The sequence below is a fragment of the Sminthopsis crassicaudata genome, chromosome 1 (genome assembly GCF_048593235.1).
Source record: "Sminthopsis crassicaudata isolate SCR6 chromosome 1, ASM4859323v1, whole genome shotgun sequence".
NCBI lineage: Eukaryota > Metazoa > Chordata > Mammalia > Dasyuromorphia > Dasyuridae > Sminthopsis > Sminthopsis crassicaudata.
In genome coordinates, this window is record NC_133617.1 from 19,372,955 (window position 1) to 19,387,443 (window position 14,489).

The 14,489-nt window shown below is 42.9% G+C and overlaps 1 protein-coding gene across 3 annotated transcripts in view; it reads left to right on the plus strand.

The window, feature by feature from the left end:
• Positions 1-14,489, plus strand: part of CORO1C (coronin 1C) — a 106,051-nt gene that overhangs the window by 76,441 nt on the left and 15,121 nt on the right. For all 3 annotated transcript variants that reach the window (XM_074295818.1, XM_074295827.1, XM_074295836.1), the window contains exon 3: positions 11,852-11,974. In XM_074295818.1, coding sequence (XP_074151919.1) covers positions 11,852-11,974 — 123 coding nt within the window. The remainder of the gene's footprint in view (positions 1-11,851; positions 11,975-14,489) is intronic.

The window sequence follows — 14,489 nt, forward strand, 5'->3', positions numbered from 1 at the left end:
TTCTGTAACCTGCCCCTCAGCTGAAACCTGGCACCCAGAGTCCTCCGCAGATCTGGCCCCTGCTGTCCTTGGCTCTGCTGCTTCCCTTTTGTCCTCTGCAGCAGTCCTGTACAGGGTATCTCTGCCCTGTCCCATGTATGCCAGCAGGTTCCCTTCCTCCCCATCAGCTCGGGCTCTCCATTCTTAGCTGTCATTTCTGAAGCTGAAACATTGTCACAGTTCCACGGCATTGAGAACTTTCTTTTCTAGGTATAGACAGTTCTCACTTTATGCAAGTGGGCCATTCTGCAGATCTCTCTGTAAAATAATCTTAATCTATGCATTTGCCCATTGACATGAAGAAGGAGAGAAGAAGGGGGCCTACACATGGTTTAAAGACGTGTGGGGGCAGGGGATAGAGGAGCAAGAGGAGCAGTACGGGAGCGACAGAAGACGGATAACAGGACAGAGGGCAGAGCAGAGCAAAGGGCTCCGGCTTTGGGGCTCCATTCTTCTGCTCTCATGTGAAAGACTTTGGAATGATTGATTCTTATCTTTTTGCTTTGGGAGGGGCCTCCCGGCTGAGCCGAGGGACAGGAACAAAGAGGGAGCACTGTATTGTGCAGTGAAGTCAGCGTGGCTGTTTTTGGGACAAGACTTTCTTTGAGAATTCCTTACATAAAGTGCAATTATGTCAGGCAAATGTATGTAAAGTGAGAACTGTCTGGTTTTAGTAGTTGTGGTTGTGAGGAGGCTGAGGCAGCAGGTGTGGAATGGCAGAAATGCCCGCCTCGCTGGCAGACAGCGAGAGCTAATAGCTCAGACCCTCATGATGCCAGCTGCGCTTTCTGGGAACTCGCAGCTCCCTGCTTAACATCTGCACTCGGTTATGCCATCCCCGTGTCTGGGCAGCTTTCCTCCCCTTCCAACCAAAGGAAACCCCAGCTCTTGATAATGGTTTGTTCTCTTCCTATCCGTGATACCCTCTTAGTTCCCACTCTTGCCTTTATTTTCCTTTGTGGGCCTTGTTTGTGCTTTTGTAACTCCTGCCCCTCTGCATGTAGCTGTGCTTTGTTAAAGTATCTGTCTCTGTCTGAGAAAGTTGCTTAATGAGGTCTGAGTGTTTCTGAGTTTTCGAGAACTTTGAACTCCAGGGAGATGATTGTCAAAAAGTGACTGCCCCCTGCGTGCTACATCTGCTCTGTCAACAAGGACTGTCCTTTCCTACTGCTCAGCCTGGTGTTTTGTACACAGTAAGCACTTAATAAATGCCTTTTTGTCACTTGGCATCTTTCTTTTTAGCTACCTGTATTTAAGAGCTGTGGTCACTCTACTCAAGAACTGGAAGGGATCCCAGCCACAGATGTAATTATACAGACACACAGAGACACAGTCTCTCTCTCTCTGTGTCTCTGTCTCTCTGTGTCTCTGTCTCTGTGTCTCTCTCTTTGTCTCTGTCTCTCTCTCTGCCTCTCTCTGTCTCTGTCTCTCTCTCAATGTGTCTCTGTCTCCTGGCTGAGCAGCTGTACTGTTTAAGGCCGAGATGCTGCATGATCCGCTCCCCTCCTAAGATCAGGTTGCGGTACACCGGCCAGGCCACTGGATCTCTCTGATACTTCTTACAAGCTGGTGTTACTGACCTTATTTCCATTCAGTCTTGAGCTTCTTTTAGACGCTTTCTTGACTTGGGGCCATGTTTGATTATTTTCCTCCCTTTTTCAGTAGTGTATTTATGTTATGAAAGGTTGAAATTAAAAATGTGGTTATCTTAAAGAGGCCTCTTTTTTCAATGAATGCGATTTTTTTTTTTTTTTTTTTAGCTAAGAAGTAAAAATGAACCTGGGTGGAGGATTGCTACCTTGCCTGTGTATCATCTGTCAGCTGTGCCTCTGTGGAGCGGGGTTGTACCTTAGATAGCAGCTGGCTCAGAGCCCCTTGGAGGACCTTGGACGGTTTAGAATGCGATTCCTACGTGGAAAGGGCTCCTCTTCCCTACATCTGTGTGGAAAATCAGCTTGGGCTCCCATGCCAGTCATTTCAGTTGGTTGTCTCCTGAAAACAGCACTGGTCTTAATGGGTTCTCAGTCCTTTCCTTTTTAGGTCAGTTGTAAATCCAGGGCTGAGCGGCTGAAGTCATTTTGACTTGTGTAATTATTTTGTCTCCCAGGAGCCTTTACGTAAACCTGCATGTTGAAAGGACTTTGATCAGTGCAAACACAGTTCTGAGAAGCTGAAGGCTGGATCGCAGCCTCTTGCTTATATTCCCTGGTCAGTGGCTTTAGGCTACAGTAGCTGGGTGGCTGTGGGCAAGTCACTGAAGCTCAAAGAGCCTCAGTTTTCTGCAGTTACAGACTGAGGATCATGTTTCCTTGGCAAGTTCTTTTGAGAAAATTGTGGTAAGTAAGGCACTTTGTGGAGATAAGCAATCATGTTAGATATTAAAATCAGAGACAGCATTGGACTTGGAGTCAGGAAGACCTGAATTAAAATCCTGCCTTAGATGAATTACTAGCTTTTTGATATCAAGCAAGGCATTGAACTTCTTCTCAGCCTCATTTGCACATTTGTAAAATAGGGATGATAAAATAGCACTTGCCTCCCAAAATGAGTTGTGATGAGCAAGTGAAGTAATACAAAATAAAAATAAAATAAAGTGCAATATAATATAACGATATTTAATGAATATTTGCAGGGGCAGCTAGGTGGCGCAGTAGATAGAGCACCAGCCTTGAATTCAGGACGACTAGAGTTCAGATGTGGTCTTGGACACTTAACACTTCCTAGCTGTGTGACCCTGGGCCAGTCACTTAACCCAGCCTCAGGGGGGGGGGGGATAATGAATATTTGCTTTTAAAAAAATAATAGCTTTTTATTTTCAAAATATATGCAGAGATGGTTTTCAAAATTCACCCTTGTAAAACCTTGTGTTGCAAAATTTTCTCCCTTCTTTCCCATCCCCTCCCTTAGACGGCAAGTAATCCAATATAAGCCAAACATGCCAGACAAGAAAAATAGATAAAAAGAGGGGGAAATGGGAAAGAAAAAAGAACAAGCAAACAACAAAAAAGGCAAATTCACATTCAGTCCCCATAGTCCTATTCCTGGATACAGAAGGCTCTCTCCATCACAAGTGTATTGTAATAGACCTGAATCACCTCATTGTTGAAAAGAGCCAGGTCCATCACAATGGATCATCACATAATCTTGTTGTTACTATGTATCATTCGCTTGGTTCTACTCATTTCACTTAGTATTAGTTACATATAAGTCTCTCCAGGCCTTTCTGAAATCATCCTGCTGATCCTTTCTTACAGAACAATAATATTCCATAACCTTCATATACCTTATTCAGCCATTCCCATCTGATGGCCGTCCACTCAGTTTCCATTTCTTGCCACCACAAAAAGGGCTGCTACAAACATTTTTGCACACATAGGTTTTTTTCCCCTTTTTTGGTTCTCTTTGGGATATAGGCCCAATGGAGACCCTGCTGGGTCAAAGGGTATGCACAATTTGATAACCCTTTGGATGTAGAGGAATGCTTCCTTTCTTTTCCTTCCTTCCTTCCTTCCTTCCTTCCTTCTTCCTTCCTTCCTTCCTTCCTTCCTTCCTTCCTTCCTTCCTTCCTTCCTTCCTTCCTTCCTTCCTTCCTTCCTTCCTTCCTTCCTTCCTTCCTTCCTTCCTTCCTTCCTTCCTTCCTTCCTTCCTTCCTTCCTTCCTTCCTTCCTTCCTTCCTTCCTTCCTTCCATCCTTCCATCCTTCCATCCATCCATCCATCCATCCTTCCATCCTTCCATCCTTCCATCCTTCCATCCATAAAATAAATTAGTTTGGAACTGAAATGAAATTACTCTCTACACAAATGAGTCTACTTATTTTAGTGGGGAAACATTCTAAAAACCATTGCCAAGCAATCTACAAATACTCCTCCGAAGCTGAATCTTACTTTGCACTTGCTGGGTTTAGCCATGGAGAAGTTTGAGTAAGTGGCCAGGTTCTTCTAACATGTGCCAGTGGCTGTCTCAGGGGGGAGCCCTTTGGAATTTTCAGAATTTGCTGCAGATGCCTTAGTAGTTACTGGGTGATAACAAGGATTTGTCACGGGAGCTGGGTCATTTCCTTAGAGCCAGCTGTGTGGATCCATATCCTGGAGATGATAGTTTTCCTAGGTTTTGCCCATAGTGATTTCCTTTAGCTTGAGGATGTCCTAAGCAATTCATTTGCCCAATTCTGCATTTTCGTGCCCATTTTTTTGACTTAATGAAATGAAACCCAGTAAGGTAGGGCAGAGCTGGGCAGTAGAATATTTTGCATCCAGTTAGTCTATTCACTTTGTGACTGGACCATGTGATTCATTATAGGGAGGAGGTAGCATTGGAAAGAATGTAAGGAAAAGTGCTGAACGTTGGACGCTCAGTTTCAACATCTGTAAAATGGGAATCACAGGGCTTAGTGTTGAGAGGGATCTTAAACCTCATCATTTTCTAGATGAAGAAAGTTGAGATTTGGAAAAAGTGGTAGAATGAGGATTTGAGAAACAGGTTATAAAATCCCTGATCTGGAGCCAGGTAGGATTCCAGAGACAGTGAGAGCACACCATGGAAAAAAAAAAACACACACACACACACACACACACACTGTTCTACTTCAAAATGTCAAACCCTCCCTTATACTTGGGTGACCTGTTTTGAAGGGGTGGTTCATGCATTACAGCTCCTGTGGAGGTAGTTGTCCTTTGTTACTGGATTTGTGATTTGGAGCCACCATTTTGTGCCTCAGTTTTCTCATCCACAGAATGGGTGCTTCATTAAGAATGCCCCATGTAAGGAATATGAGATATAGCTGATTTTTTGTGGGTGTCCTTTTTACAGAAAGCAGGAATTGGGAGGACTGATCAGATCAATTACTCCATCAAACACTGTGGAGACATTCAGTTTGCATTTCAGATCCTTATGTCTCCTTTCTCCCTCCTCTCTTCTCCCCCCGCCCCCTTGCTTTTGAAATCTCTCCATCAACAAATAGTGGAAATAGTTTTTCTAACCCTGGGCCTTCTGTGTCTGACATGGCCGGCTGCCAATCCTTTTTAACTCCCCATTTCCTGGGCTTTTTCTTCCTTCCACAGCCTGGTGTAGACCAAAGTTTCTCAAACTGTGGGGTGTGATCCTTAGGGGGTTGTGTCACTGAATGGCGGGGGTCCCGAAATTCTGATTTATTCCTCAGTAAATATTTGAGCTGTAAACCTGGTTTATACACCTATATACCCAGGACCGCATAAAAATTTCTCGGAAAAGGGGCCATTAGTAGAAAAGGTTTAAGAAGCCCTGATTTTAGATGGTCCGTTCCAGTGTGGACTTTTATCCCAGTGCTTTGGTGATTCCTAGGAGGTAGAGCATAGGTGTCCGTTAGCCAAGGAAAGGATATCCAGGCCTTTGGTAAAACTTGGAGCCCTGGGACTTTGTGTTCCCTTTTCCCAACCAATAATAATTCTGCTCATAGTCCTTTTTGTATGTAAAACACTAAATATATTTTAGCAGAGGAAGGAGCCCTCTACTGGGCCTGGAAGACCTGAATGCTGTCATTCCTTTGCTTCTGAGGGATCTTGGGCAGATGACTTTCATTTATAAAAGGAGCTGAAGTGGGATAAGCTCTCCTGGCCTGGCTCTGCTGCATTGGACTATGGTCACCTTTTCCTCCTTGGGTTTTCCTAGCACTGTTCTCTCCTTGGCTGCTCCTCAGACTGGTGGAGCGCTTCCCCGTCATTCTCTTCTCTTTCTCTTCTAAATTATGATCTCTATGCTAAGAATATGCAGGTAACTACATCCAGACCAAGTCTTTCCTCACTCCAGTCCTGCATCACCATCCACTGAATATTCAAACTGGGTTATTTGGGGCATCTCAAACCTCAGATCATGTCAAAACTCAGTGTCATTTGCCAAAAATGTCACATGTCAAAAAAGGCTCGTTTTGGCCTCCAAATCTCTTCTTGCCAATGTCTGTTGAAGGCAGCACCATTATTTCAGGCTCCTAGGTTTGTAAACTCAAACCCCATCTAGTCCCTCACCAAATTGCTGCCCTTTTAACTCCACAGCAATTCTCCTCTCCGACCCCTTCTTGCTACATACAGTTATTGTTGCACTTAGTCAGACTCTCATCCCCTCTTGCTTAGACTCATTTCAGAGGACTCTCTCAGTTGGTGTTTATGCCTTTCCTTCCTTTAGTCCATCCTCCAAATGATTTTTCTTAATTACGGAGCTCACAATAACACTGTTAAACTTCAGTCACTTCCTGTAACCTCTAGGATAAAATGGAAACTTTGCCTTTAAAGCCCTTTGCAGCCCAGCCCCTGCCTATCTTTTCAGCTTCCCCTTCTCACATTTCAGCTTCTGTCTGTATTTTAGCTCTGCTGCCCTTCTGCCTGGGTTCCCATACTTTATTATGATTATTAATTTTATAATTTTTTATAGTATATATGCATGGGCAAATTTTTTTTTTTTTACAACATTATCCCTTGTATTTACTTTTCCAAATTTTCTCCTCCCTCCCCTAGATGACAGGCAATCCCATACATGTTACATGTGTTACAGTATATTCTAGATAACAATATACGTGTGTAAAACCAAATTTGTTGCACGCTAAGAATTGGATTCCGAAGGTTTAAGTAACCTGGGTAGAAAGGCAGTAGTGCGAACAGTTTACATTCATTTCCCAGTGTTTCTTCTCTGGGTGTAGTTGTTTCTGTCCATCATTGATCAATTGGAATTGGATTAGCTCTTCTCTATGTTGAAGAAATCCACTTCCATCAGCATACATCCTCCTACAGTATCATTGTTGAAGTGTATAATGATCTCCTGCTTCTGCTCATTTCACTCAGCATCAGTTGATGTAAGTCTCTCCAAGCCTCTCTGTATTCCTCCTGCTGGTCATTTCTTACAGAACAATAATATTCCATCACATCCCATACTTCTTTAAGATGCATCTCAAGCATCAGGCATTTATCCAAAGCAGAGGCTTCTGCCTTCCTAACAGCCTGGTTGTTATCTTGTATTGATTGTGGATATACTTATCCACGTATCTCCTATAGAATTTATATTCTTCAAGAGCAATGATTATTTCTTTTTTTTGGTGTTTGAATGCCAAATGCCTGGCACTAAGTAAGCCCCTACTGTATGCTTGCTAATTGATTGACTGTGGCAATTCCTTTTCATCCCTTTAGTTTTATGATTCTAATCTTACGGCCATGTCAGGTTCTTTGTATAGGTATTGTCCCTATATTACAGATAAAGTGCTTAGCTTTAATGCAGAACCAGGATTTCTAACTTCCAGGCCTGAGCTTGCCCCATGGTGTAAGTGTTTAAGCACAATTTGGGAGGGAAATGACTCATTTTGAAACAGACTTGCCCCAGGTGGTGGCAACTCCCTGGTGTGGAGACTTAAAAGATCTGTGTGGCATTTGGCCTTAATAAGGAGCATCCCTGGGAGCCAGGGCCACTATGGATTGTCAGGAGAAGGGCAGATCTGCTCTCTTCTGTGGTAATGGGAAGTGGTGTGGGTCAGAACAGGACCTCTGGTATGGAGGGAGAGATGCAGGGTTCTTCTCCAATGACTATCATAGAAATGGCATTTGTGTTCATTTCTAAAAGAGAACACATGCATTTTTCCCCCCAAGCCATTCATTCACACCACTTATTTCAGAAAAGTGGGCGATTTCTGTTTCCAGAGATATTCTCTGAGATACTCCAGAACTTATTTTCATGTAATAATAAAATTCATCCTTGGTCACTTGACCTTAACTTGTGTCCAGGGACCATGGCTGTGAGCAGACTTAGTCAGAACAAACTCATCTCTACACTATGAATTGGAGAGCAGTCTCTGACTTGCTTTGGCAGAACTGGCAGTGCTACTTCTGCTGCTTTGAAAAAGACCGAACTGGGTGAGTCTGGGAATTGAACACTGGTTAGCAGAAAGATGGGTAGTGTTCAGCCAGAAAGCCCAAGCTTAAACATTTCCCTTTCTAAATAATGCTGTCCAAATAGAAAATTGCTCATTTGTTAAAAAGAGAAAAAAAACAAACAACAAAAGAAATCTAACTTTATTTGATAAATTGTATCTGTTTTTCTTACCTATCCATTATTCAAAGGCCCTTGGTAAGTCTTGCCTCTATACCAAAGTACCGACTTAGATACTGGGAAATACAGAAAGGCCAGTTGTCGAAGGCCCAGCTTGTTTATCCTTGTGGAGCTTGCCAGGTTGGGAGAGAAACGGCTAATGAACGGCACCAGAAATGGTCGGTCAGGCTTGGATGATTGAAGGTGAGAGAAGGAAAGGATCATTGTAGAAGAAGGTTTGCCGATGGATTCCAGAAGCTCTTCAGGAGATCTGGGAGTTAGCCATGGGAATTTCTACTTCTAATCTGGGGATGGCCCCAGTTGACCTACTCTATTCCAAAGGTCTTGTCCCATTGTTTTATCTAGGAAATATGGCAGGAGGCAGAATCCTTTCCATTGCAAAAAGCCAGGGAACAGTTTGGGTCCTTAAGTGTTTCTCAAGGGAATGCTGCTGACGAACATATTTTGTGAGGTGAGGATTATCCATGTTGATTTTGCACCACCAAGGCCAGAGAGAATGCCCACCCTCACTTGGTGCTTTCAGATTGGTTTTTGATAGGATTGAGGATCGGAAGGGTTGGAGACATTGTCAAGGATGTCATTTTTTATATTAGGAAGTTTAAAACCTTGTTCAACGGAACTGAAATTGGTCAGAACTCTGTTCAGGACTTTCCAAAACACCAGATCTTCTGGTAGTTGGAGGAATGAGGGAAATGGTCTGAATCCAATGGAATTTCACATTTAATTGGGAAATGTTTTGCTTAAGAGAGCCACTTGTCGTGGAAAGATCACACAGGCTTGTGGAAGTCTGGAGGCCCAAGGCCTGGTTTTTGCTCCTCTTCCAGCTCCAGATTCTGTAGCTAGGTGAGCATTCTAGGAGCCTGCCATGTCATGCTTCTGCTTGGGAAACTTGCCAAGCCCATGTTTCAAATTGATTCTATGTATTGGATTGCTTTGTAAACTCTAAAGATACATAGAAGTTTTAACTGTAATGAAAATGGAAGACATTTTGCCTATAGTTATCTCCCATGGTTCTGTTGATTCAAAAGCACTTGTTTTTTTGTTTTTTTTTTTCCCCCCCTGAGGCTGGGGTTAAGTGACTTGCCCAGGGTCACACAGCTAGGAAGTGTTAAGTGTCTGAGACCAGATTTGAACTCGGGTCCTCCTGAATTCAAGGCTGGTGCTCTATTCACTGTGCCCCCTAGCTGTCCCTCGAAAGCATTTGTAATGTTAGAAGAAGACTGTGACCAAGGGCCTCTTTTTTTTTTTTTTTTTTTTGTCTTCTGGATTTAAAAACTCATTGTCCTGTTTAGTGGTTCATTACCTAGACTTGACAATAAATATGCAAGTTCAGGATACATTTCCCTAACAGGAAGTTGATAAGGCTTGCAGAGCTTGATTATTGCCTTTTTGAATTGGATTACCCCATTTTCTCCCACAATCAATTCAAATTTACATTCCCTCATCTCCCAATTACTCCACCTACCCCTCTGATCTGGCTGGGAAGGGAGAGTTTTAATGAGATCTGAATCAGCTTTTCAGGTAGTTAGAATAAATTGAGCTTCTGCCTCTCCCTTCCTCTTGGGCCAAGCATGGGTTACAGACCTCTTTTAAGATGCAAATAATTTCCGGGAATCTTGTTAACTGGCTTACCTTCATGTAAATTTGAGAGTAGGATTTGGGGAAGGGAGAAGAGAGAATGAAAGATTTAAACCCAGTCTCTTGTGGGCCAGAGGAGCCGGGGCCTGGGCAGACTGGAGGAGAACAGGGTAGGTCTTCAAGAGCTGAGGCAGTGCATTTTGGATTTCCTTCACAGGCTAATGATACACTATTTCAAAGTCTGATTCTTTTTGTACAGCAAAACAACTGTTTGGATATGAATACGTATGTTGTATTTAATATACTTTAACATATTAGGTTTTGGTAGACCTGTCATCTGGGGGGGGGGGAAGGAGGGGAAAAACTAGAACAAATGGTTTGGCAATTGTCAACGTTGTAAAATTACCCATGCAGATATCTGGCAAATAAAAACTATTAAAAATGTTTAAAAATTATTTCTACAAGTAAGCAGAGAATTTATATTTTTCACTATTAAAAAAAAAAGAGTTGAGGCAAGGCTGTTCCTTTTCCTTTCATTCCTCTGGGAATGGGAAGAAAGAAGAGAAGGATTTGCTGTTTTTTACTGCAGGCTTCTTGCGGTGAAAGGCTTGATGGCTCTCTTCATCCCTTTTGATTTACACTTGATGATAGCTTCTATTTCCCTTCCCCTTTAATGATTGTTATTGATGTTAAAGGGTTTTGAATTGCCAAGAAGGAACACCTCATTGTTTTGACACATTGCCATCTATTTGGAAAATGAAATATCATCTTTAAAAAAAAAAAAAAAAGACGGGAGCAGAAAAAGATAATCTGACCAGAAGATGGTCATTTTAAGTGTGTTGCTGGTGGCCTTTAGGAGTTAGTTACCTCCTTCCATCCTTTCAGGATGTTGGATACAAGGAAGAACCTCGACTGATCTTTGTAATCCAATGGCTAGAATTAGCTGTTTTAGCGTGAAGATCACTCCTATTAGGCGACAGTGTTCCTAGAGATGTCACATTTAAAACAAGAACATTGGCTTCGGGGGACAGATTGCCGTTTGAAGTGCCTTCAAATGGTGATGATCCTTTTTAGGAACATGAACTCGCTTCAGTCTGGATGAGATTTGACATCGGGTGATGAAGGACATCTCAAGTACAGTTCTTGGCCCATCTAACTGGCATTCTGCTGGGCTGAATTAAAAGAACAACATGAAACAGTCACATTTCTTTTTCACCCCTAATCAAAGCTTGGTTTTGTCTGTTTTTTGGTTTCTTTTGTTTTGAATTTCTTTCACCTGTACTTGTTCAAGCAAAAAGGGATGTCAGTTTCCAGAATCTTTTAATGTAAAATATAATCTGTTGTGACCATGCTTTACAATTTAGGTGATTTCAGAACTTGTTAGATGTTGGGCTCAGGTGTTTAGAGTGGTTTAATGTCATTGAGAGTCTCTGAGGATTACCCTAGAGATCTGTGTTCAAGTATTTTCTTTTAAAAATGTCCTCTCAGTAATTTAGGAAAAGGTACCGAATGACCTCATTTGGATTTGCAGGTGCCACCACGTTGTGGGTAGAGTGGGCAGATTGGGGCCGGGGATAGATTGGGAGATTGACAACCCAGGGGACAGCAAACTTGATGCTCTTTGTCAACAGCTTTCTACCGTTTTGGCACCAGAACCAAAAGTCCTTAACAACACTCGGTGAATTATAAGACACAATTCATATGTGCTTAACATCCACCTATACTAATTGTTTTTTGTTAGCTCTATGTGAGACGGTTTGATTTAATGGCAGCCGTGGTCTGTGGTGGTCCTTGAGGCTTTTGGCTTGAATCTCTGTTTGAAACTAGAAAGATTGGTCATATATCCGTGTAAGATGGGGCTCCCCTCGCCCTCTGAAGTCAAGTCCTTTTGGACACAGCTGTCCCTGGGGTAAAAACTTTGGTGTTCAGTCTCTGCTTTTTATTATGTCTTCATAGGAGGTCATAGGAACTTGAGGACTTGGTGAGGATAGTCATGGTTTCTAGTAGTGGGAGTTGCAAGTGCTCCTTCGCCACATCTAAACAGTGGATCTGCCTCAATGTTTACCCTGCCTCCTTTAATTATAGTTTTACAGGTTTGGGATGGGTAGGGCATGTGTACCTGACAGGAATCCAGAATAAAGAACAGATTTTTTTCTCTTTTGCCGCAGACTGGTAGAATCGACAAATCCTACCCAACAGTATGTGGCCACACGGGACCCGTGCTCGACATCGACTGGTGTCCACACAACGACCAGGTCATTGCCAGCGGCTCGGAGGACTGCACAGTGATGGTGAGTGTGGCAGCCAGGTCTGGGCCCTTCCACGGCCTTTGGGCCTCTGAAGTGGGTGACCTCATATTTTGCCTAATTATAATGTTGAGTAATGCCAGTCACTGGAGGGCAAGCGGGACCAGAGGCCCATTTAGGGACCCTGAGCCCGCTAGGAAACTCAGAAAGGACCTTCGGCATCTTTTGGTTCAGGTATCGCCAGGAAACAGGAAGGAAATCCAGAACTTTCAGAATTTCGCTTAGAGAGAGGGAGGATTCAGAGATTGTCACGTGGGGAAAAGAAAAGGACTGGATTTAGTTCAACAAATCATACCTGTAATAAAGGACCTACTGTGTACAAAACTTCACTATCCTAAGCTCAGGGGATATCCACTCAAATTGGTCCTGAGGAACTTAAGTTTTCTTGCTGGCAAAAGTTCTGAGAGGTGATTATGTGGGTATTGTCTGTTACGTGGTAGTGACTTTGCCTGAATTTAAAAAAAATCTACTTTTACTTTCCTCTTTCTAAAACTCATAATTTTAAGTGAATCTTTTAAGTTAGGGTGCTTGAGCAAAGGTTTGTTAAGAGCAGAGGTTAGATAGGAATGGCCAAGCTGGGCCAACTGAAATTCAGACCATCTCTGGGGGCTGACCCCTTCCCACCCCCCATCCTTCAAAAAGGGTTGTGGATGTGGGAACACAGCTGTGCACAGCGAGCGCTGTAGCACAACGCTGTTGGCGGGAAAGGCCTCGGGCCTGAATTAGAAGATCACGTCTGATGCCTCCCTGTTGTGCCATCTGGGGCAAGTCATTTTTTCAGGGCTGGATAGCATTCAGGCATCTTTACACAGGGTGACAAGGGTCCTGCAAAATATGTTGGTGCTATTGATAGTTTTCCTTCTGAAATAATAGATCACAGGCTTTTAGAAATCTACTTCCACCTCATGGTAGGAAAGGGCCAAAGGTGTGGAGGTTCCAAACTGAGGTCTTCTCACTTCATGACGGTGTTTAGTGGGACAGTTCTCACTCGATAGAGCAAACTTGGATTCTGAAAAGAAAAAAATCTCTGGTTCCACATTTCCGCAACTCCCATAGATCAGGCTTAGGAACCTTTCTTTCCACCCAGGGCCATTTGGATATTAATAACATTATTGGTGGGAGGTACAAGACTGTCATCTTAGAACTTAAAACAGTGGAAAGTTGTCTTTCCTAGTTTGCACCTCATCTAGCAAATGGATTTCACAGGACAGTCTCTGCCCCTGCCATGGAAGCATTGACATGGATGAGCTAAGCCAACTTGCTTATTTTATGGATGAGGAGCCAAGGCACCATGACCTCCATGGCTGGCTGGCTGGTGACCTCTTACCTCGAGGCTTCTGATACCCATGTGCCTCATTCTTTTTCTGTGTAAAAGCTAATTAAGTTTCCCAACTTTTTCCTGTTTTTTTCCCCCTAAAGGTCTTTTATAGCTCTAGGCTCCCTGGAGGTATATAAGCTACCCTAAGTTACTAGTCTGTGATTCCAAGACTTTTGTTTGGTGTCTGTCATCCCTCATACATTTCGCAAGCTCCTTATCAGTTTGCTGTCATTTAAAAAAATGCTTATTGGGATCATTTGGAGGAGCAGGAGCTTAGTAAGCTTCCATAGAAAGAAAGGTGGGTGTGCAGATGGGCTTCCGGGGGGGGGGGCCTGGAGTAAGGAAGATCTTTCTGGATTTTCATCCTGCCTCCATTATGGCAGCCATTGGGCCGCGACCTCGGGCAGTTTCCACATCCGGGAGATGGGGATCCTAATGCTCAGAGGGACCCACTTGCCTCAGAAGGTGGGTGACGTGTTCAGATATGGACCAGAAGTCCCCTTATTCTTTACATTGTGTGTATAGACCCACGTTTACTGATCATTTTATAGCCTTTACTGGACTCCGAAAAGTTATCCCAACTTTCCATTTTTCTACATGGAGTATTTCTTAGATGACTTCACCAGTAATGAAAACATGCAAACTTTTCATTTTGCAGGGGTCCTTTAGGCAGGGTGGTCTACCACCTGCAGAAAAGATTTGTTAACAAAAAAGGTTCAATATTTAACATCTATGGGACTACCTGCCATAGGGGGGAGGGGGGAGAGGGAAGGAGAAAGGAGAGGAAAAATTGCAACAAAAGGTTTTGCAATTGTCAATGCTGAAAAATTACCCATGAATATATCTGGTAAATAAAAAGCTATTTTTTAAAAAAAAGCTTATAATAATTAAAATTTTTTTATTCATTCTATTTTTAATTTATGAAATAAAACAAGCATTTCCATAACAGGGAAAAAAAAAGACGATTGTACATGACATTGCAAATCTGTTATGTGCAATTTGGTATTCCCTTTTAGATAAATAATAATGTTGTCATATAAAAAAAAAAGAAAGGAAAGAAAAGAGGTTCAATAGAGGTGGTCAGGGGTCACAGGGGCCCAAGCTGGAGGAGAAATTCCACTCTGCAAATACTGGTGAGGGCCGATGTCCTGCTTCTCCCAACGGAGATTTGTATGATTCAGA